The sequence below is a fragment of the Pantherophis guttatus genome, chromosome 7 (genome assembly GCF_059756535.1).
Source record: "Pantherophis guttatus breed Tessera chromosome 7, ASM5975653v1, whole genome shotgun sequence".
Taxonomy (NCBI): domain Eukaryota; kingdom Metazoa; phylum Chordata; class Lepidosauria; order Squamata; family Colubridae; genus Pantherophis; species Pantherophis guttatus.
Window position 1 is genome coordinate 18,294,925 of NC_142069.1, and position 23,496 is coordinate 18,318,420.

General features: G+C 41.1%; 1 protein-coding gene across 4 annotated transcripts in view; it reads right to left on the reverse strand.

The window, feature by feature from the left end:
* The window catches only part of TMTC1 (transmembrane O-mannosyltransferase targeting cadherins 1), a 168,062-nt gene that overhangs the window by 54,781 nt on the left and 89,785 nt on the right, over positions 1-23,496 (reverse strand). For 3 of the 4 annotated variants that reach the window (XM_060694491.2, XM_060694493.2, XM_087873708.1), the window contains 2 exons: positions 20,072-20,236; positions 14,611-14,724 (listed from right to left, as the gene is read on the reverse strand). In XM_060694491.2, the coding sequence (XP_060550474.2) occupies positions 14,611-14,724; positions 20,072-20,236 (279 nt within the window). The remainder of the gene's footprint in view (positions 1-14,610; positions 14,725-20,071; positions 20,237-23,496) is intronic. The other variant, XM_060694492.2, reaches the window with a different exon arrangement.

Genomic DNA, 23,496 nt, shown 5'->3' on the forward strand with positions numbered 1-23,496 from the left:
TCCTCATAGTTTATTAAATAAATTGTAATCAAATGAGGCAAAACATTAGACCATTTACATGCTGCAATGGCTGGGGTTTCACTGTTCATAAGCCCAAAGTAACTAAATCATAACATGGTTCGAGTCCAATGGATAAACTCCAGCTACGTGTGTCAGGATATGTGTCAAACATCAGGTGAATATACTTATCTTCCTGTGTTCTGTGAAACAATCACCTGTGGTTGTAAGCCAGCAGTGGGTTTCCAATATCCTTACATGCGCCCGGCCTTCCGTGCATGCTCTTTGCTCGTGCGCACTTTCCACGCATGTGCCCGGCCTCAAAAATGTAGCTAAATAGGATGGCATTATGTCCGGGTGGGTGGGTGGGGGCGGGCGGGCGGGTGGGTGGGGGCGGGCCCACCCGCACTCACTGCTACCGGTTCGCCCGAATTGGAATGAACCGGCTGAATACCACCTCTGTTGTAAACTATGAATGATAAATACTACAATCTGTAAGTATTATGATGATAAAAATGACAGATTGAGTAAAATTGAAAAGAAATCGTAAAGAAAGTATATATCACTAGAATATTTGAGTTGGTCAGATACCAAACAAGGAAAATATTCCACAACAAAAGAGAAAGAAAGGAGAGAGGAGGAGAGGTTAAGAAGAGGAGAGGGAGAGAGAGGAATGGAAGAAAGGGGAAAGGAGAGGAAGAAAGGACAGGGACCAGGAGTAGGAGAGAAGGTGAGAAAGGGGGAAAAGCAGGGAGGAGTGGGGGAAAAGAAGGGGAAGCAGGAAAGAGGAAGGAGGGGAGGAGGGAGAAAGTAGGAGAGGAGAGGACGGGGGAAGGGAAAGGAAGAAGAAGAAGAAGGTTTGTTGTGAAAGGAGGGAAAAGAAAGGGTAGAAGAGCAACCCCGAATGTAATTAAAATGCTTTATTTTTATGCTTTCCTTAAGAAAAATATGTATATGTATGATCAATTATGTATAAGAGAATGTACATTTATATTATGTGTATAAGAAATAATTTTTTTAAAAAATTCAAAATAAATTAAGGAAAAAAAGGAAAAAGAAGAAAAAATAATAATTAAAAATATGTAAGTAAATGCACAAAAAGAAAGAAACGAGTAGAAAAAAGGTGGGAAATTTTTGTGTGATGACCAGTTCATCTCAAGAATCTCCAAAGCCAAAGAGAAGGCCTACCCTAAGGAGCTCATTAAATGGTTTGTATCAAGAGCTCATGGAATTGCTTACCTCCCAGAATGTTTTCTTTGTTGCTGTATCTATTTAAGAATATGCAGCTCTTTTGCTCATTTCTGGATTGATTGTTGGCTACGAATGTCCCTGACACAGCATTTTAGTGACTGCAGCCAAACTCCAGGGAGATTTGGCTCTTTGCTTTACTGTGGAGAGCTACACAGGAAGAGTGTAAATGGCTGATAACTTGCGCCAGATCTGACTAAATTCTGTCATTTATCCCAGAATTGAAAACACACAGAATGTTGGTGTGTTGGCATTAATATTCTGTAGGTACGTAAAAGAGCTGAAATTCCACAATCTCTTGCAATTTTTTTTTTTTTTGGCTAGAAGTAGAAGAGATACATTATCCCCCGTTTCCATTATTTGGAACAAGACTGCCTATTGGAGTAAGAAAAATATATGGAAATCGCACGTGCAAAACTATATATGAACATTTGCGCTAAAATATTCTTTCTTACATTTTAACAGGCACAACCCAACCATCTTTATTCAGAATGTTCACTGTGTTTAGTGTAGTGATATTTTAAGGTTGCAATTCTAGACCTCATAATGATCTAGAACAGGGGTCAGCAACCCGTGGCTCTGGAGCCGCATGTGGCTCTTTCATCCCTTTGCTGTGGCTCCCTGTCGCTCAAAATATCTGTCACAACCACCAGTGTGTGACACCCACCGGCACATAATTTATTGAGCTTTTCGACCCTCGGAAGGCCAACCATGGATAATGATCTGTCCCCATCCACACACACACACAAACACAGCCAGCCGAGGGTTAAGGAAACACTTTGGCACACACCCAGGTCTTATCTCCAACTTGGCAGCGATTTACACACCGTCTGCCAAGTGCGTTTATTTCCACAAAACAGAAAGATAAGATACTTAGCGTACAAAAAGTCCAAGCAGAATAATATTTCTCTCAGCAGTTCCGGACGAGGCTTTAGTGACTATCCAAGGTTTACTTTTTGTTCGTCACAAGGATCACTGGCCACCACCCTTTATTATATAGTCTCTGGGGTGTGGTCCAGTGACTCAATTCTAATCCCTAGCACGCCTCCTGAGCTGCTGCAATCGTTTATCATGCCTTCGGAGGCGTGCGTCCAGGAATGATGTTTCTCCTTCGCTCTCATCCGAGCCACCTGTCTCTCTGTTAATCTCCTCTCCCTCGGCCGGCACCTGAGACAGTGCCAGAGGGGAGGGGCCTGGAGAGGGAGGCCTGGCTGACTCCTCTTCCTCATGCTCGGAGCTTTCTTCCTCCGATGGGACAGGCTCAGAGGGCGGGGCCACAACAGATAAGTCCAAGAAAAGAAAAGTTTCAGAAGAAAACAGAATCTTTAATTCAACTATATATGCTAGTTTTGTGGCCGCTCAGGAAATACTCAGGCACAGGAAGAGTTTTGTGGCTCCCGGTGTTTTGTTTTTTTTCTGTGGAAAATGGGTCCAAATGGCTCTCCGAGTGTTTAAGGTTGCCGACCCCTGATCTAGAATCATAGATTCATTGTGCTCCAAGTGAAAATGAAGTATTTTATTTGGGCATTAAATGGGCAGTATCTAGCTGCCCATTTCATAAACAAGTGACTCTGGGCAGCATACGACAAAACTAAAACAATAAATATTTAAAATCATTACCATTAACAAATATTAAAGCATTAAAAAGCTACAAGAACAACAGTGGAAACAGCCCATAAGGAATTCTGGGTTGTTTTCCAAGGCCATTCCAAGCTTGAGCCATTAAAAACAAACCTCATTGAAACCATCAAGGGTACATCTTTTGACAATGTTTAACATATCTGGGCTTCATCATGGTTACTGCTCACATGCACCATTTATTTAACAATTTTATAGTATTAGGTAACCCATTCCAATTGTAAATTTACAAAGACAACTTAAAATTTGAACATGTTGGGATATTTGGATAGTGCATGTTACACTTTGTTTTCCCATTTAAAACCAAACCACCAGTGCTGTTTGCTGTTAAACACCTGACTGCCTTTAGCATGTTTAGTATCTTTTCTAACCAAAAATTAGCAGGATTATAGTGTGCATTGAAAACAGATTCTCTGTACTGAAGTCCCAAAGATGACATTATCCTCCACAGCTACAATGGAAACTCAGGAGGGAAAGTTTAATTGGATCAATGGAACTTCTTCATTCAAGAGTACAGGTAGTCCTTGAGTTACAACCTTAATGGAGCATGCCCATCACATTCATAAATTGTGACAGTCATAAAAAGGGGTCATCCATGTGATCGACCCGCTTTTACAACAATTTTTGCGGTTGTTAAGTGAACCAATTGTTTGCTATGGGGCATTTTTGCTAAAAGCCAGAATTAACTTTTGCCAATTTTGGGCAAAAATATCAAAAACGTGATCACATGATGCAGGACACTGCAAATGGCCATAAATGAAACCCAACTGCTGAATGCCCAAAATACAGTCATATGATCACGGGAGTGGGGGGGTGGGCGGTGGATGGCCATCAGAACTTTGAATCCAGTCTAAGTACCTCTAGTGAGGTCCATCATAATTTCAAGCAGTCACTAACTGATCAGTCATAAATTGAGGTCTACTTGTAGTGGTTTCAGACTAAAGGCCATAACACATAGAAGAGTTCTTTTTTAAAAAATCCTCTTCCTATTATTTATCACACTCACACACTTACCACTAAGAAAAAAGCATAGAAATAAAAACATACTTCACTTCCCAATTACTTTTGCCTACTCTTCGTAGCTGAAGAACCAGAATATATGGGCCACGATACATTGCATCCACATATTATTGAAGCATGGCTTATAGAATAAACCACAATGGCTCCTTTTGCACCATATGCAGTGCCAGCAAACTCCATTATGACACCGACACAGACTTCAGAGGATAATTAGAACTGCAGAAAAAACAATTGCTACCAACCTGCCTTCCATTGAGGACCTGTATACTGCATGAGTCAAAAAGAGGGCTGCGAAAATATTTACAGGCCCCTCACATCCTGGACATAAACTGTTTCAACTCCTACCCTCAAAACGATGCTATAGAGCACTGCACACCAGAACAACTAGACACAAGAACAGTTTTTTCCTGAACGCCATCACTCTGCTAAACAAAGAATTCCCTCAACACTGGCAACTAGTTACTAAGTCTGCATTACTATTAATCTTCTCATTGTTCCTATCACCCATCTCCTCCCATTTATGACTGTATGACTCTAACCTTGTGGCTGGTATCCTTAAGATTTATATTGACTGTTTACCTATGACTATCATTAAGTGTTGTACCTTATGATTCTTGACGAATGTATCTTTTATGTACACCGAGAGCGTATGCACCAAGACAAATTCCTTGTGTGTCCAATCATACTTCGCCAACAAAGAATTCTATTCTATTCTATTCTATTCTATTCTATTCTATTCTATTCTATTCTATTCTATTCTATTCTATTCTATTCTATTCTATTCTAAAAAAACTCCATTATGGCTTGGAACAATCCTATGCACCCAAACGTTTAGCCCCTTTAGCCAGTGGTGGGATTCAACCAGTTCGCATCACTTCGGGAGAACCAGTTGTTAACTTTTTGAGCAGTTTGGCAAACTGGTTGTGGGAAGAAATCATTAGGGCAGAGAACCGGTTGTTAAATTACCTGAATCCCACCATTGCCTTCAGCCAAGCACAATCCACAAGGGATCCAATGAGCCCCTTGACATCCTCACCCAAATAATCCAATTGCATCCAATTCGGATTACCTCACTGGTGTAATTTCCACAATGACACCACTGTGGCTTGTACCTATCAGGAGAGATTTCTTTGCATTGCCTGTAAAAAATATATACTATCCTGAAAAAGCCAACAATGGCAAAAGTAGGATTTTTATGGTGGATATTTCTGCATGCAAAACATGCAGCATTGAAGAATGATCACGAAAGCAAGACCAAGGGCAACCAAAGAATGAAGAAACAGGCTCTGCAATGGCAAACAATAGAAAGCAAAATACATTTGGCTGACTAGGAACCCTGACCTTCAAAGAGAGAAAAGAGAGCACATGTGTACATAATAAGACAGACTCTAATTGGCCATTAAACAGAGTACTGGAAATGAAATATCCCAATATTCCTGCTGTAACTCCCACATATTAATACACCCATGTAGCAAAAAGAAGCAGTCCTTTATTTCCTGCAAGATTAACATTCTTTGATATTCCTTCCAGCTAGATGTCTCATGGAAAGTGCAATTCTGCTCTAATGGCAAATATTTTAAAATTAAACCTCTAGGGATAAACTTCGGCTCTCCATAATCACCAGTCTCTCGCAACATCAAGGATCTTACTTTTTTCTGTTGATTTCCCTAAAAACACTTCTGCCAAGCAGCGTGACATTTTTTCCCTGGCTCCAACATGCCTGGAACGCTTCCAAAGATCTCTGTTGTAGCCATTTATCTTTATTGCTTTGCTGCAAGTATACTTAAAGGTTTTTAAACATTATCACCATTCCAGAATATCAATCGCTTGTGAACTCTGGTTTAGATACCACTCAGTTTGCATTCTCCCAAAAGAATGACCCTTTCAAACTAAGGTTAATGTCCTCCATCTGTGCTTGGCACAAAGAAAAGAATTTCTGCCCAGACAAATAGAGAAGTTTATTTTATTTTGCTTATGACCGCCTCCCCTGTGGCTTCTGGGCTGTGGAAATGGTCAGCTCTCTGGCTGCAATTTACAATAGGTCTGATATCAATGCATCAATGCATCGTTTTGGATCCACCTTTTTCCTTTGGAAATACCCTGCTTGAAAAATCACTGCTGAGCAAAGCTGACGTTTCTTTCCTGAAGGGAGCTTGAAGATTCTTGTTGTGATTTTTTAAAAGACGGGATTTCTATATTATAATTATAGAGGAATACTAGTATGCACATTGCGTTTCTTCAGAGGTGGGTTTCACATATTTTTACCTCTGGTGTGGTGCACGCACGCACGCACGCACGCTTTGCGCGTGCACCAGGGGTGGGTTTCAGCAGGTTCTGACCAGTTCTGGAGAACCGGTAGCGGAAATTTTGAGTAGTTCGGAGAACTGGTAAATACCACCTCTGACTGGCCCCACTCCCATCTATTCTCTGCCTCCCGAGTCCCAGCTGATCGGGAGGAAATGGAGATTTTGCAGTATCCTTCCCCTGGAGTGGGGAGGGAATGGAGATTTTACAGTATCCTTCCCCTGCCATGCCCATCAAGCCACACCCACAGAACAGGTAGTAAAAAAATTTGAAACCCACCACTGGCGCACACCTTCCATGCATGCGCCCAGCCTTCCGTGCATGTGCTTTGCTCGCGTGCATTCCTTCCACGCATGTGCCCAGCCTTGAAAACATGGCTAAATAGGACAGCATAGCACTGGGGCGGGCGGGCAGGCCCACCTGCGATCTCCGTTATCGGTTCTCCTGAACCAGTCCGAACCGGCTGAATACCATCATTGCGTTTCTTGGAATGTACCTCACACTATGCTGTCACAGAAAGTAGTAGGCGGCCTTGGTTGATCTTGAAAACTCCTAGCAAATTTGGGCTTAAGCAATCTTGAATGGGAGAGGAGTACAAATCCCAAGGTCATGACTGAGAAGTAAAGAGTCTGGAATTTTTTTATATTTATTTATTTGCAATAGCGGCAATATCTGTATCTTGAGAGTAGGATGAGGGTGAAAGTTCATTCTCCGAGCTTGTGGGTTGGTTTCCAAACACTTAATTAGCAGGATCCCTTAAACTCTGCTCAAGATGTTACCTAGCCTGGTAACGAAACGTTCGGACACCAACCCACAAACTCAAAAGAACGAACCTTCACCCTCATTTATTTATTTATATTTCAAATTTCTTAAACGTCCATCTCCCTCAGATGTCAAACCATTCTGACGCTCTTTAACAACATAAATATAACATGGAGGTGTCAGGTGTTGTGCTCAAATCAAGGGAGATTTTACTTTTTTAAAAAAATATGTTAATGTCTTTTTTAAAAAATATGTTAATATGTTAATGTCATCTTTCCTTCCAGCTCTCTTAAGTTGCCTAAGATTTTTGCCAAAACTGAAGTTATTCACACAGGAACTAAATCATGAGGAGCCAAATTATTGGGGGCAATATGCTGACTTTGTAAACCTCTTAGAGAGGGCTGTAAAAGCACTATGAAGCGGTATATAAGTCTACGTGCTATTGCTATATTGACCATGTTGGCACAATATGCTATGCTACAGGAAAGAGGTAACAAAGTTTATATGGTGCTATCCAACATTGCCCGGTTTACTCATAGCTGAAAATTTACCTAAACAAGCCTTGCCTAAGAGCTGTCCAAATCTATAGTAGCCACCATTCTGCATTTGATAATACTAGAAATTAGTGTCAAGCTTTCATTTCTATAAAAGAACTGCACTTTTTTCTATTTATCTTGTGAATTTTTGTTTATTGGAACCCAGAAAAGTGGTATCATCTATATGATGATCTCAGCTTCTTCCTTATTGTTCACACTCTGGATATCTGAGTGAATTCACTTCTCTTATTATTTCATGACTTACCTCCTTGCCCTTTCTCCCATATAGAATTGATGAATAGCAGCAATTTTTAAAAATTTGGCAGCTTTTAAGATGTATGGACATCAACTCCTAGAATTCCCCTGCCAGTTGAAGTCCGCACATCTTAAAATTGCCAAGTTTGAAAAACTGCCCTATAGCATTAGTTAGGTGTTACTACTTTTTCAGTGCTTCTGAGCTGAGATGCAATTTTAAAAATATGGCAGGGGGCATGCATAGAAAATATCTCTTAGGGGTGGACTTCATCATTTACAAAAAAAAATGAACTAGAGGGGGGCATAACTAGTCACAAACCACTATTTACCAGAATGTCCCATTTTCCTGTTTGTCTCAACCTGACATTTTTCTCCCTAAATTTATTTCTGTCAGATTATTCATGAACTGGCAGAGACATGATAACAAGGTCAGCCAATGAATAAACATAGCAACTCAATCAGCCAAGACAGACTGGAGCCAGGGCGTGTCTTAGTCTGCAGCTTCTGAGTCTGTACAGAGAATTGAAACTGAAACTAAACAGTCTGTGAACTTGTCTGCTGGTCTGCTCTGCTGAATTGAAACTAAGAACGGTTCTCTCCTCTGCCTGTGAACCAGCTATTGGTATTGTACATTTATTTTCATCTGTTATTATGTATATAAAAAAGTTAATGAATCCTGCTGCATCAGTCTGCCTGTGTGTGCTTTCTGGATTTGATTTTTGCAAGACTCTAACAATTTCTATGCTGGTCACCATGGAAAATATACAGGCCTGAGATCTTTTCAAGGCCAAGAGATGCATTTGGAATTTTAGACATGTCATGGTGTTCCAATAAAAAAAGCTGGAGGGAGGGATCTTCAAAATGGCTGTAGGAGGTACATCATCACTTGCAAAGCCCCAGAAAGTTATCTGTCCCTTTCTCTAGCCTCCTACCCCCTAGGAGCCCCCCTACCACCACCTTCACTTTCTCTTATGTTTTTTTCTGGGCAAGACAACCTGCTCATTTCAAGTAAAGCACTGACTAACTATCCTCCATTTTCATTTTCTAAAAAACCTTATGATTATCTAGTTGCTTATTATCAAAGAGACAAGTGCTCCTTACTCCTTGCTGGATCCAAATATTTTTTTAGCAGCAAGAAGAGCAATGCCCTAACATGAAACCATGTTTAGTTTCACCCACTTGAATTGCTGCAGTTGAAAAGATGACAGATGAGAGCAAGGTGATCACAACTTAATTTCAAGTTGCCAAGCAACCACAAATCCCTTAGTGTAGCTAGCAGCAACTTCAGAAGATTCACTGCCGGTCCTTCATACCTGCAATGGTGCTGGCAATGCTCTGAAAAGAGCTTTGCTCTAGTCTATACACCTAATGAGGCTTAATTAACCCTCCTAGCAAATCAATCCTAAAAACAACCTTCTTTATAATTAAAGCTCTTCCCAGCCACTTGATGCTTATGGAGTTGGAGGGGATGGGGGGATGGAGGAGAAAGTCTCTGACAGCAATTACTGGGTGCTTAGCCTAATTCCCAAACAAATTGACTGAGCTTAAGTGCCAGTTGAAGAGGGCTGTCTCTTCCTATCTACAGATAATAGAGATTTTGCATTTTTCAATAGTTAAGAGCTCAATCAAGAAAACCTGCTAGCTGCCTCTCAGTTATTATTTTTAACTGTTTTGGACCATGGAATGAGACAACTCACCATAGCTAACTCACCACATGGGACAACTCAACAAGTACAAAATTTAAATTAATTTCAGCAGAACCGTGGCCAATAATAATAAAAGAAAGAAAGTCTATCCAGAAATACAAGAGTTAAAATAATTTCGATTAAAACATGGTCACCAATAACAAAAGATCCTGAATGAAATGATGGATACAGCATTGAATTATCCTGCAGCAAGTTGTCCCGTGGAGAGTTGGCCACGTCGAGTTCTCTTGCAGCGAGTTGACCATGGTGAGTTGTCCTTGACTCATTGGGCCATGCTTGCATCTATAATGTCTTTCAACCTTAGCCACTTTAAGATGTGTCGGCTTCAATTCCCAAGTTTCCTTATCAAAATATAAGCTGTGAAATGTCCGGGTCTGACTTGGAGGGTAAAAGCTGGAAAATCAAGGTTGACTCAGCCTTCCATCCTTCTGAGGTGGATAAAATGAGAACCCAGATTGTTGGGGGCAATAGGCTGACTCTGTAAACCACTTAGAGAAGGCTTTAAAAGCACTGTGAAGTGGTATATACCATATTTTTCGGACTATAAGACGCACCCGAGTATAAGACGTGAGAGAGGGAGTATAAAACGTTGGGGGAGGAAAACAAGAAAAAAAGAATCTGCCTTTGCCCATTCGCCACCACCCTTTTGCTGCCACCGCGGCCCATTTGTCACGGCCCATTCACCATGGCCCATTTGATGCTGCCGCGGCCTGTTCAACACAGCCCATTTGCCACCATCCGTTCGCCGCCACCGTGGCCCATTCGGCATGGCCCGTTCACTGCAGCATGTTCACCGCTGGTGCGGCCTGTTCAGCGTGGCCCATTTGCCATCTGCACGGCCCATTTGCCACAGCCTGTTTGCCGCCGCCATGGCCCATTCGCTGCCGCCCACTTGCCACTGCCTCAGCCCATTCGCCGCAGCCCATTTGCCGCTGCCAATCTCCACCACCTGGAACCGGAGGCCAGAAATGCAACGCACGGAGGTCAAAAACAGCTGAAGTATGGGGGCCGGCGGGTGGGCGGGGCTTTGGCAACATTCGGTGTATAAGACGCACCACAATTTTCGCCCACTTTTAAGGGGGAGAAAAAGTGTGTCTTATACTCCGAAAAGTATGGTAAGTCTAACCGTTATTGCTATTGCTAAAAGCAGAATTTCCTGATATGCATCTCTCTGCCTCTTAGTCTGTAAAAATACAAGAATAAATGCCACAATGGACCAAGTTACCTGAAATCAGCTGACAAAAATAGTATTATAACCTAGGGCCAGCTCTGAGTCTGTTATGTCCTCAAGAGCTTATACTGCAAACAAAGGAGTGCTACAAGGAATTGGTCAGAAGGAAAACATGAGGCAAATCTAGTTATGCAGAGCATTTGCCCTCGGTTACAGTCTGTCTCCAAATTGGTTCCATTCTGCTTAACAGCCCAAGGGAAGGCAGTGGCTACCCATTCCACGCAGGAGCCTCACACTATAAAATCAATGAAGCAGGGCAAGACTAAACTTCCTGTAGGTTTTACTTAAATTCAATTTGCATTAATCAAATTCAGTCCCTGCGAGTCGGTCGCATATTTCCCTTTTTGTTATGTATGTTTAAAACTTTGGCATTTTGGAAAGCTGAAAAATGTGGGGAAAACCCAAAGGTGGCTGAAAGATGGCCCAGGCAGTGGGTACAATAAACTCAGCCAGAAACCTCAAGAGAGCAAGTTGGCCAAATCTTTTCAAGATGTTTTTCTCCCTACAAGAGAAACGGCAGAGGTTTTGTGGTTGGGCTTTGACACTGTGAGAAAGAAAATCGCAGATTTCTTTATGCACAGTTTACTACATGAATCACAACTTGGTTCATCTATCAGTAGTCCTCCTGCTATTATCTAGCATTGCATCAGATAGATAGATAGATAGATAGATAGATAGATAGATAGATAAACGAGAGAGAGAGAGAGAGAGAGATGTAGTTAGGAGAGGGAGAGAGATATAAGAGCAGTGGTGAAATTGAGCCAGTTCTATCCGGCTCGGGAAACCGGTAGTGCCAGTAGAGGGAGGCTCCTCCCACCGGCCATCACGTACTGTTTTTGATCCTCTGCACATGCGCAGAAGGTCCTGTGCATATGCAGAGGTGTTGTGTACAAGCGAAGCGAGTAAGTAGCGAAGGTAAGTAAATTTCACCCCTGGATAAAATGTAATTACGATAGACAGACAGACAGATAAAAAGATAGGAGAGACAGAGACAGAGAGGTGCAGGTAGTCCTCTATTTAGGACCGCAACTGGAACCAGAATTTCCATTGTTAAGCAAGGTGGTTCTTAAGTGAATCACACCCAATTTTATGATCTTTTTTTTTTTGCCATGGTTGTTAAGCAAATCACTGATGTTAAATGAATCATGTGATTGTCAGGAGAATCCAGCTTCCCCCACTCACTTTGCTTGTTGGAAGGTACAAATGGTGATCAAATGTTCCTGGGACATTGCTACCAATGTAAATAAATGCCCATATCAAAATACCCAGATTTTGATCACGTGACTGTAGAGATGCTGTAATGGCTGTAATGTGAAGAACTGGCTATCAGTAACTTTTTCAGTGCCATTGTAATTCAGATGGTTGCTAAATGAATGATTATAAGTCTTCCTGCACACAAAGTCATAAATTATGATTTATAAATCCACAATGGCTGTATTAAAATAATCCACTATGTCAAAATCAAATTACATTGCAGCTTTTCACAACCTGTGCAAGAGATCTGTTGGAGCAGGAAAATTATTTTGAGAGCCAACTTTTGAGTAGGTGAATGGACTAAAGAAAAATGTTTTCCCCACTTCTCTTTCTTGATGATCTCTTTTGTGCTGATGTTAGTTTTCAGTTTCCAATGCAATACATTTGTAAATTTTGTTTGCCTACAAAGCATTCTCTAAAGAAACATAAAAACGGCTACTGGTAATGATTATGCATGTTGATAGCATTATATATGTATTTATAGAACCAGAACTGCAAAGCCTTGCCAACATGCTATATTTAGACATAAACAGCATCCTTTAACCAGGCTGGTTGAAAACTTGACATCCTTTGACAATAAGCATGGCGGTTTTGGCAAGGAAGTGCATTCATCATAAACTCTCTCCAAAGGAATATATGAACTCCAACCCAGAAAGTAAAAGTATCTGGGAATTAATTGATCAACGGGCTAATTTAAAGGAAATATTCATCTGTATCTCATCTGCCATTGTCAAATTCCTTAAGACAAGAGGTGGCCATTATATCCCTTCAGCACTCAAATTATTCAAAACTAAAACAATAGAACAAATTTTAATGGTGCCCAGCTGGACTCCTTCAACTTCTTCTTCACCCATTAGAACTTGTTCAATTCAAATTTCTAAGATTGGCCCCTCAGATCCCAAAATGTGTGTCTAATGCTACTCTAGAGATTGGAGACAGGCCTCATGAAAGTGGAAGTTCAAGTATGGGACCAGGGTGAAATTCAGCAGGTTCTGACAGGTTCTGGAGAACCGGCAGTGGAAATTTTGAGTAGTTCAGAGAACCGGCAAATACCACCTCTGGCTGGCCCCAGTGGGGTGGGAATGGAGATTTTGCAATATCCTTCCCCCAGGAGTGGGGAGGGAATAGGGATTTTGCAGTATCTTTCCCCTGGAGTGGGGAGGGAAGGGAGATTTTGCAGTATCCTTCCCCTGCCACGCCCACCAAGCCACACTCAAGCCATAGCACGCCCACCAAGCCACACCCGTAGTTAAAAAAATTGAATTCCACCACTGTGTGGGAACATGTTCAACTACTGCAAGGGTGTCAAACTCGCGGCGTCACGTTGACATCACATGACGTATCATGACGGTTTTTCCCTTCGTGGAGCTGGGGTGGGAGTGGCCTGTGGGTCGCCAGTTTGACACCCTGAACCACTGGATCAAACTATCCTTTTTTCCCTTGATCTTGTCATGTTGACTATCACAGATGATATTCAATCCACATGGGAAAAAGCAGCGGTATCTAAAATCTCATGCTTGGGCTTCTCTCCACCGGCCCCCAGTCAACATGGGATATGATCAGGCCAAATCTCTCATTAAACAGCATAGAGCAGATACAGAGTGCCAAATGGACCTAGCCAGGTCTCCAACCTTTATTGCTAGTGAATTCAGTTTGTATTCTGCTTCTCCCATGTCATACTTAACCAATCTCAAGGCACCAAGTCACTGGAGGACTTTTACACTGGCAGGATGTCATAGCAATAGCAATAACACTTAGACTTATATAAAGCCCCATAGTGCTTTACACCACTCTCTGAGCAGTTTCAGAGTCAGCATATTGCCCTCCCAAAATCTGGGTCCTCATTTTACTGGGTCCTCAGAAGGATGGAAAGCTGAGTCAATCTTGTGCCCCATCAGGATCGAACTCCTGGCAGTGGGCAAGTATGCCTGCAATACTATATTCTAACCACTGGGCCATCATGTCATGCCCTCCCCTCAGCAGTCCTTGAAAGCTATAAAAGAAAATTCCCTAACCTGAGAGAAAATGCCCCCGTGGGGCACTGAACACACAAAAACAACAGAATATGTGTTTCTCTACTGCAACACAGTTTATGTGGGGATGCCTTTGGATATGATCCAGAAATTGTAGCTGGTACAAAATGCACTGGCAAAATTACTGATGGGATAATCTTGCCAGTGTAGCATAATGCTAATCTTAATGTCTCTTTCTATGAGGTTTCTGGGGACCATTCAAACTAGTGCTTGCTAACAATCTAGGGGTCTCCAACCTTGGCAACTTCAAGCCTGGTGGACTTCAACTCCCAACTCTTCAACTTCTGGGAGTTGAAGTCCGCCAGGCTTAAAGTTGCCAAGATTGGAGACCCCTGATCCACATGGTTCAATACCAGCACAGTTCAGGTGGCACCTTGACAGACAGAATTGAGTCTGCTTATCCAACTTATCTAGAGAGGGTCTATTGAGAGTCTCCCTTCTTCATGAAGGTTACAGGACTTCTCAATGGTAGCCCCATGAGATATATGCAGCCCCAAATTTTCCTTGCATTTTACCCACTGGATAAACAGTCCTATATCATTATTCCTTCCCAGTAATCAGGCTATGTTTTTTCCCCCTAATGGAAGAAGGATGAATGAATGTTATGGATATTTCTGAGAACTTACTGGAGTGCCGTTTTGTAGTGGTAGATGGCTTCTCTATCACGGCCTTGATCTTTCAGAAAATTGGCATAGTTGTAGTGCACCTTGGCATTATGGGGTAGAGTTTGGACTCCTGATCTATGGAAGACAAACCACACAGGAACAGCAATGTGAATCACTTGGTTTAAACATGACTGACTTTTCACTTCCTTTTTATTCTGTCTCAAGGAAACATCAAATAAGAAAGAAGCCTGCTCGAAAATAAATACCAGAAAGCATCTATCATGCAGAATTGTTAACAGGGGTGATCCACATTAGCTAAGAAATTCTGGGACTTGAAGTGCTAGCACATGTGGGGAATACTAAATGAAGGAAGAATTTATGGTATTTCATTATAATGGGGAAAGAACACACTGTATAAAAATCCAAGCTTGCAGCTTTGTCTCTAATCTTGCAGGATCATTCTCCTGCCATCCTCCCATCATCCTGTGCGCTCCCAGAGTGGGCCTCCTCAGGGTGCTGTCAGCCAGACAATGTCGGCTGGCAGCTCCCAGGGGGAGAGCGTTCTCTATGGGAGAGCCGACCCTCTGGAACGGGTTGCCCAGCGAGCTTAGGACAGCCCCTGACCTCCTCTCCTTTCACTGCGAACTGAAGATGTGGCTCTTTCACCAAATGGGCTGACCCATTGGGGGATTTTTACATTGAAATAATTTTAAATAATTTTTAATTGGATTATAATTTTTATGTAATTTTCGAATTTGTTGAGTCCTTCGGGAGAAGGGCGGCATATAAATTACATAAATTTTCCCAGTTCTTTTCTATCGTGCATCATTTCCCTCTCTTTCTATCTCTCTCTCTCACTCACACTCACACACACACACCTTCCCCTAATAATACTGATAAATATGATTGTAACATGAGTTTGATTGATTCAGTAGTCCTGAAGATGGCAAAAGGCAGGAGTGTCAAACTCAAGGCCCAGGCGCTGGATCTGGCCTGCATGGTGCTTAGATCTGGCCCACGAAGCCGCCCTGCAAACAGCAAAGGACCGGCCCACAGTGCCTCTGCCAGCGAAAACAGAGCAGCCCTCTGGAGCTCCTTCGCTGGCAGAGGGCTGCAGGAGGCCATCACAGCCAAAAACGGAGCTTGCGAGGGCCGCGGGCGGCACTCCCAAACTCCATTTTTGCTGGCAGAAGGTTGCAGGAGGCCTGGGGGCCGGATCTGGCCCACGGGGTACTTAGATCTTGCCCTCCCGAGCTCCGTTTTCACTGACAGAGGGTTGTAGGAGGCCGTGGCAGCCAAAAACAGAGCTCAGAAGCCCATTTTCACTGGCAGAGTGCTCAGGCCACCATAGGTGCCTCCAACACAAGTGACGTCGAGCTGGCCATGCCCACCCTGGCCATGCCCAACCCGGCCCCCCAAGGTCAAACACAACCCTGATGCGTCCCTCAATGTCATTGAGTTTGACATCCCTGGCATAAGGTGATCTCTCCACTGAGAACTTCCTTAGAACAACTATTAGATCAGTATGGCTGTTGACAATGAACCCCAAGTCTCATAGACAACCAATCAAGGCTATCTTAGTTTAACAGCTATGAAATGTCTGACAAAAAGCAAAGCAAGTATAATCAATGAGGAGCTGATGGTGATGTAGAAGAGGAAGGGACAATTTGGGTGCTTCTACTACTTTTGCTGTCCTTAGGTTTCTTTTTGCAGAATTTCCAACTACCAAGTTTTCTGAAGAATAAGAGAGAAAAGTTAAGACTCAACTTTTCCAAAAAGAAGTTGAACAAAAATACTTCCAAGTTAGGAGGGTTTCTACTTTCATTAATGCTTGGGCCTGTACTTTGGAGAAATCTGTCTAGAGCAATATTTCTCAATCATACTGGCTTGGGAATTCTGAGAGTAAAAGTCCACATATCTCAATGTTAAGAAACACTGTTCTAGAACATTTTCCAAATAGTATCCATACAGCTTTCTTAAACTCAGAAACTCCTCCCTTCAATTCACTAACAGAGACAGTTCTGAATGTGCAACAAAAAAGCACATGTGAAACTGAAAAGAACAAGGAAACTGTTATAAACATCCTACAGATGGAGATGAGTACCAAATAAAACTTCAGTAAGCTTTTGTCCAAAAAACTGCATTCAGGAAGAGCTATAATAACTCTCAAAAATCCAATACCTAAATTAAAAACTTAAAATTTTTAAAAGGAGGAGCCTGAGTGGCGTAGGAGGCTAATGCCTTCTAAGGCAGCATTTAACATCCAGCTGCCTGCAATTAGCGCGAGTTCAATTCTTACCAGGCTCAAGGTCGACTCAGCCTTCCATCCTTTCTAAGGTGGGTAAATTGAGGACCCAGTTTGTGTGGGCAATAAGCTGACTTTGTATAAATATACAAAAGTATGAAGGCTATTGCTTAACGCATTGTAAGCCGCCCTGAGTCTCCGGAGAAGGGCGGCATATAAATCAAATTTTTTAAAAAAAATAAAAAATTGATGGTGCTAGTCTTATAGATTCTTCAGGTAATCAACACAAGCAAAATCTGACATTTTGCTGCTTGGGAAACTTCTAAGTACAGTATTCTGCCAAATTGTCCTGGAAAGCTTGAAATCTGGTGCCAGGTTTACCTGGAAAACCATTTTCTAATTAAAATAGGAAATAATAAGTATGCATAACATAGCCACATAGGGAAATGTGAGGAACAATAACAAAACGTTTTTTCCATTTCTCGTTGAATAGTCCAACTCATAGTTTCCATGAACACTTGCCCAATAAAATCCGATATTGTTCCCTGAAGAAAATATATAACAATTGAACTAGTTGAGAGTAGGAAATAAAGGGGGGAAAAAACCCCACGGTTATGCTATGTTTGAGAACAATATGATTTCCTTCTTTCTCACAGACCAACCTGTAATGCAGTGCCATGCATAAACGGTTCACTTGAGATGAAACTTCTACGAGTCAAGAATATGTTTTATTTTTTAGGACACAGGTTGTCCACACAGAATACAAATTTCCAGCTTCCAATAGAGCTCCCATTTTAGGACTAAGAGAAATAGGCGGACCTGATGAAATTATTTGTTTATTTAGCATATGGCATATCATACCTGGACTAGCAATATATATTAACATTTCATCTAGATTAGTAGAGCACAATAAAATATAAATGTTACAATGATTTATGTTGAAATACCAATGTCTAGGCCTTCTAACCATCGAAGTGCAGCATATTTTATATTTTAAAAAATCAGATACTGGTCCGGTATATGCCCCCAGTTTACAGCCAGTCATGGTATAATCCATAATTTGACATGGGATCATCTAATTACACAGAGGGGAAGATGCTATGTCCCATTTATACAGAGTCCTGGCAGATGCTGCGTGAGGTGCAAATTCTATTCAATATTGTCCATTGATGACCAGGTAATTCAAAGCCTGCCACCTTTTTTTGGGGGGGGGGGTGTCATTTATACAATGAAATAATACCAGTAGGTCAGTTCTGAAATTACTTGATTCCAGGTCATCATGAACAAGTAACATATTCCCCAATTTTGCTTCTCCTGTCCAGGGGAAAAATTAAATTAGGGATGGAAGTAAATGAAGCACGCTTGATTTTTAAGTGGTGTGCTGACAGGCACACTGCAAAAAGTGGAGGATGTTGGGGGAAAAGAAGCAGGTGAGATTAGGAAAAGAAATTGTACATTAAGTTGGACCGGTTTCGTAGGTAGAAAGGGAAGGTTGTAGACTAGACCGGGAAGTCAAAAAATATCTTGAAGAAAGCAAAAATTAATCATTTCCATTCAGTTGCCACGAAAACTACACATGCCTTCAAGTTTCCAATTGCTTTTATTGTCATTAGTCCACACTTATTTAAGTTTCCCACTTTTATCGCATTAAAAAAATAATTTGGTAGAGTATCTCCTGAGGCTTCAGATGATGTCCTCCTGAGAGCCAGCAACCAACCATGAAGCATCTCCATCAGGTCTTTGATGTTTTCTTAACAAATCTAATTTTTAAACCAAGAAACAGTGCTGGTTTATTTGGAGAGGAACAAGCCAAAATCCCGATGTATCATGTATGAATCACATCATAAAGGGAACAAATCTATTTTTTTCTCTGTTACCTTGAGAATCTCCAATAATGCAGCGTTCTACCATAACAAACTGTCTGTCATGCAATCTCTGATTAAATTTCCTGCCATTGATTTTTTTCAAGTATTTGTATAAGGTGCTTATTAAATAAATGTGTACCACATTTATAAAACCATAGCAAAAGACAGTTAGTGGGGACAGGATGATCACCACATTCCCAGTGGGGTCATTTGTCTCAAAGAAAAAATGAAGAATAAAGGCAAAATTAGAATAGACTTATAAAAGGCAGCATTTTAAATGTCTGATTGCATCACTCTGTTTCCTTCCACTCCCTTGCTACAGATTGTGTCTGTGTATGTCTGATTGCGTGTCTCTGAGTCTTGACTTCTAGTGACTGCCTGGTCTGGTCTCTGTAGGTTTCTTGGCAAGATTTTCAGAAGTACTGTATTTTTCGGAGTATAAGACACTCCAGACTATAAGACACACCTACCTTTTTTGGTGAGGAAAACAAGAAAAAGAAATCTGCCTCTGCCTCTCAGCAATTTTGCCTCCTTGCAGCAAACAGCAAATAGCCTGCTTTACTTTCATTTTCGTTTTCAACATAGCTTGATTAGCACAAGAAAAAAAAATCTGCTCCCAGCAATTTACCTCCTTGCAGCAAGCAGCAGAGGCCTGAGCAAAACAGCTGAGAGTCAGGAGGCCGATCCAATCAACTTGTGCTAATTAAGCTGTGCTGAAGCTGAAAGGAGCTGTTTCTTCTTGCTGCAAGGAGGTAAACTGCTGGGAGGCAGAGGCCAAAGGGTGGGGGCCAGTGGGTGGGCGGGGCTACATTTGGTCTATAAGGCGCATCTAAATTTTCACCCCCTTTTAAGGGGGGGGAAGGTGCGTCTTATACTCTGAAAAATACGGTAGTTTGTCCTTGCCTGTTCCTAGGACCTATTGGCTTGCCTGGTCCGCATTGAGTGAAGAGGAATTGTTTTTGGCTGCATATAAAATACTATATATAATATGGTAACTATCATTAAAAAACACATAATAATGTTAAAAGTTTACAATTTTGGGGGGTGGGAGGCATATTACTAGCTGTCCCGGGCAATATGCAACCTACGGGCCATGGGTTGGACATGCCTAAACTAGATCCAAGGACACACAGTTGGCTTTGTAGCTAAGGGATCTCAAAATGTCCTGGTTTCTAATCTGGTGCCTTTAACCACTGTACCAGACTGGCTATTGTGACTGCTTATGCAGTCATCAAAATACATGTTGTCCAGCTCATAATCCAATAAATCCTTCTTCAGTTTCAAAAACATATGCAGAATAGCAACACATTGGAATACTCATACAAAGCCAACATGCCTTTTCCATCCACCAGCTCTTTTAAAGCCATCCTACCTGAAAAGAGATTCTCTTGACAACCAGATTTCATTCTGTTTCACTGTTTTCCAAGAGAACAGAAGCAGCAGCAAAGCCGAGAAGGACATTGCGGTGATTCCCCATTTATTTAGCCACAGGCAAAGCTTGTTTAAGCCATGGACCAAGAGGATGCAGTAGCCCATACTGGAGAGGAAGAAAAGGGATAGGGAAGATGTTATACTTCAATTTATAGACAGTACAACAGCCAACATGTCCTCTTTTTTTAAAAAATAAATTTTTATTAAATATACAGTTTAAAAACATTAGACTTGGTGCGACTTGTCCGATACATACTTTTCTAACACTTTTTCTTTCGCGTATATTACAATATAATATCATGCATATTCCATATATACTTTTTGTACATTCAATTTCACTTCAATTACATACATATTCCCTTCGTCTCTATTCAAATCCAATTTATTCCTATCTAATATTTCTTAATTTAATTTTATTTATTTTTCTCCCCTTTTCTTCACTCTGTTTCTAATTCTCTATCCCTACATTCCTCCTTTTCTCTAGCCATTTATAAAATGTATTCCAGGTTACATAGAATTCCGATTCATCTTTATCTTTGAGCTCCATTATTAACCTGTCCATTTCTGCACAGGCCAATATTTTGTTAATTATTTCTACCTCATGTGGGTTCTCTCTGCATTTCCAATTTTGTGCGAATATCAACCTCGCTGCCATTAATATGTGTACCATAAGATATATTTCTTCTTTTTTGTAATTATCCCTTACTATACCCAGAAGGAAGAGTTCTGGCATCATATCTATCGTCTTGTTTAACTTCTCTTCTAGCCAGCGTGCCTTCTTAATAACCCTTTCTAATGATAAACTAATTTGTTTTAAAGAGAGGATAAATGGCAACATTCTAGCTCAGTGATGGCAAACCTTTTTGGCACTAAGTGCCGAAAAGGGAGCGCACACATTCTCGTTTGGGCCGCAACCTAGAAGAGGAGCTGCCCAGGGCACATGTGCGCGCTTGAAAATGAACTTCTGGTTTCCGCTGGGCTAAACTTCCAGGTTTTTGGTGCACATGTGCACGCGATGATCAGCTGGTTGGTGCGCATGCTCACACAGGAAAACGGAAGACCAGCTCTTCCAGTTTCCAGCACTGTCGCACGCACGAAGGCCAGGTGATCATCGTATGAGCACCAGAAACCCAAAAAGAGGAATGGGCAACACCGTGTGTGCCAGGCAACATGGCTCCGCGTGCCACTTTGGGCACGCATGCCATAGGTTCGCCATCACAGTTCTGGCTGATTTCAAAAAGCTAAGTAGATCAGATCTGATTCGGACAGGATGGGAGACCATCAGTGTTGAAGACAAGACGTCAAAGAAAGATCCTGGAAAAAGGCAGCGACACCATTTCTATATTGTTGTTTCGAAAACTACATGAACATGAGCACAAAGCCTCGAGGTACAGAGATCAAGATTGGGAAGGACCTTGGAGGTCTTTTAGCCCAACCCACTGCTCAAGCAGGAGACCCTATACCACAGGGGTGGGTTTTAAATTTTTTTACTACCGGTTCTGTGGGCGTGGCTTATTTTGTGGGCATGGCTTGATGGTCATGTGACAATTCTTTAGGATTTAGCAGAGGTACTGGTCTACCAGGCTTTTAACTGCTTGCAGAGCTGTACCGATCTACTCATTTGTTTTTAGAGGCACCAGTCTACCCATTTATTTTTGCAGGCACCAGTCTACTCATTTGTTTTTGGAGGCACCGGTCTACCACCACTGCCTTTTAACACTGATCAGCTGTAGGGCGGCCCTTTGAAGCCCTGCGGCAAGAGTTTAAACAGTTTTTTTCCTTCTAGCCAATCAGCTGGGACTCAGGAGGCAGCAATAGATTGGGGGTGGGGCCAAATAAAAGGTAAGAATAATGCGGGGGGCGGGGGGGCAGAACCAATTCGGTGACATCATATCGTCACCGCTACCAGCTTGGCGGAACTGGACCGAACCGGGAGGAACCCACCATTGCTATACCATCCTGGACAAATAGCTTCTTAAAAATCTCCAGTGATGGAGCATCCACAACTTCTGGAGGCAAATTGTTCCATCCAAAGTAATTTTCTTGTAAATGGTTTAGATACAGCTTTAATTAAAAATGTTTAATTTTTAATGTCACAGCCTTAACTTCTTTCATTACTTTTAAGTATATTGCTTTGGTTTTATTAAGAAAAATGTATACGACAATCAAAATAAATAAACTCATAATTATCTAAAATAATCTCATCAACCTAACTAATGAAATTACATTTTCAGGCTACTCACAGGATCCTTTTTAAAAAAAATATATATACTGAACTGCTGGCAGTTGCAAATTAACACATTTATAGAACATTAATTAGTTTTTTTCAAAATTAAAAAATCCACAAAGAGTATTAAACTGGGAAGAGTATTATATCTTCAAACATATTAAAATATCAACCCTATACCAACAGAGCCAAAATATAATTTGTTTTTCCTCCTCCCCGAGGATCAGTTTGCTATTTAGTAAAGCTATAAAGTAGCATAAAACAATATGCTTTTACTCCCTAAATTTCCTTGGCTTTTTATATAAGTACATTAATCAGATATCAACCAAGCCATACATGGGTACTTTGTTGTCTTGTTTTTCGGATCTTGGCTTTCTATGAAATCATAAAGATTTTTTTTAAAAAAACAACAACCTCTTTTTAAAAAAGCAAGAATATTGTATGCACAAAGTTGGAAAGATTCGGCAATACCTACAGTGAAAGAATGCTTGGTGAAGATGATGGAACATGCTAAAATAGCCAAATTGCCTTCTTTCATTACAGAAAATGTGGTATATCTATGTGCATTGCTAACTGGAAAACCGTTATGGACTTTTTATATGAAAGTCAGAAAAAATGAATTTATCAATAGAAGAGAATATATGTACCTCGAGGTTGAACTGTGAGTCCTTGATGCTCTCTGAGCTTGGATTTTTTTTTCCCTTTTGCATATATTGCATTAGCTTTAGACCCTGTTACTCAATCTGAAGATGTAACTACATGAAGATGTAACCTACTACATCTGTTTTCTTGCAGATGTTACAAAACATCTGCAGGAAAACAACCAAACTGAGAGAACACCAAAGACTCCATAAAAATGAACATGATGTTTTGATGATTAGGTGGGATAGATTAGAGAAGAAACTGAAGAGAAGAAACACAGCCATGTAGGAGAAAGAGATAAATTTATAATTGTACTTAAAAGTGCTGTAAAGAAGATCAGAAGCATGTATTTTTCCTTTTTTTTTCTTTTCCATTTCTCCTTTCCTGCATTTTTAGCTTTCTCTTTGATTTTTTTTCTTTCTTATTTTATATTAGTTTGTATCAGTTTTTTATTTTCCTTGTTAAAACTGTTAATGAAATTATAGAATATAAAAGGC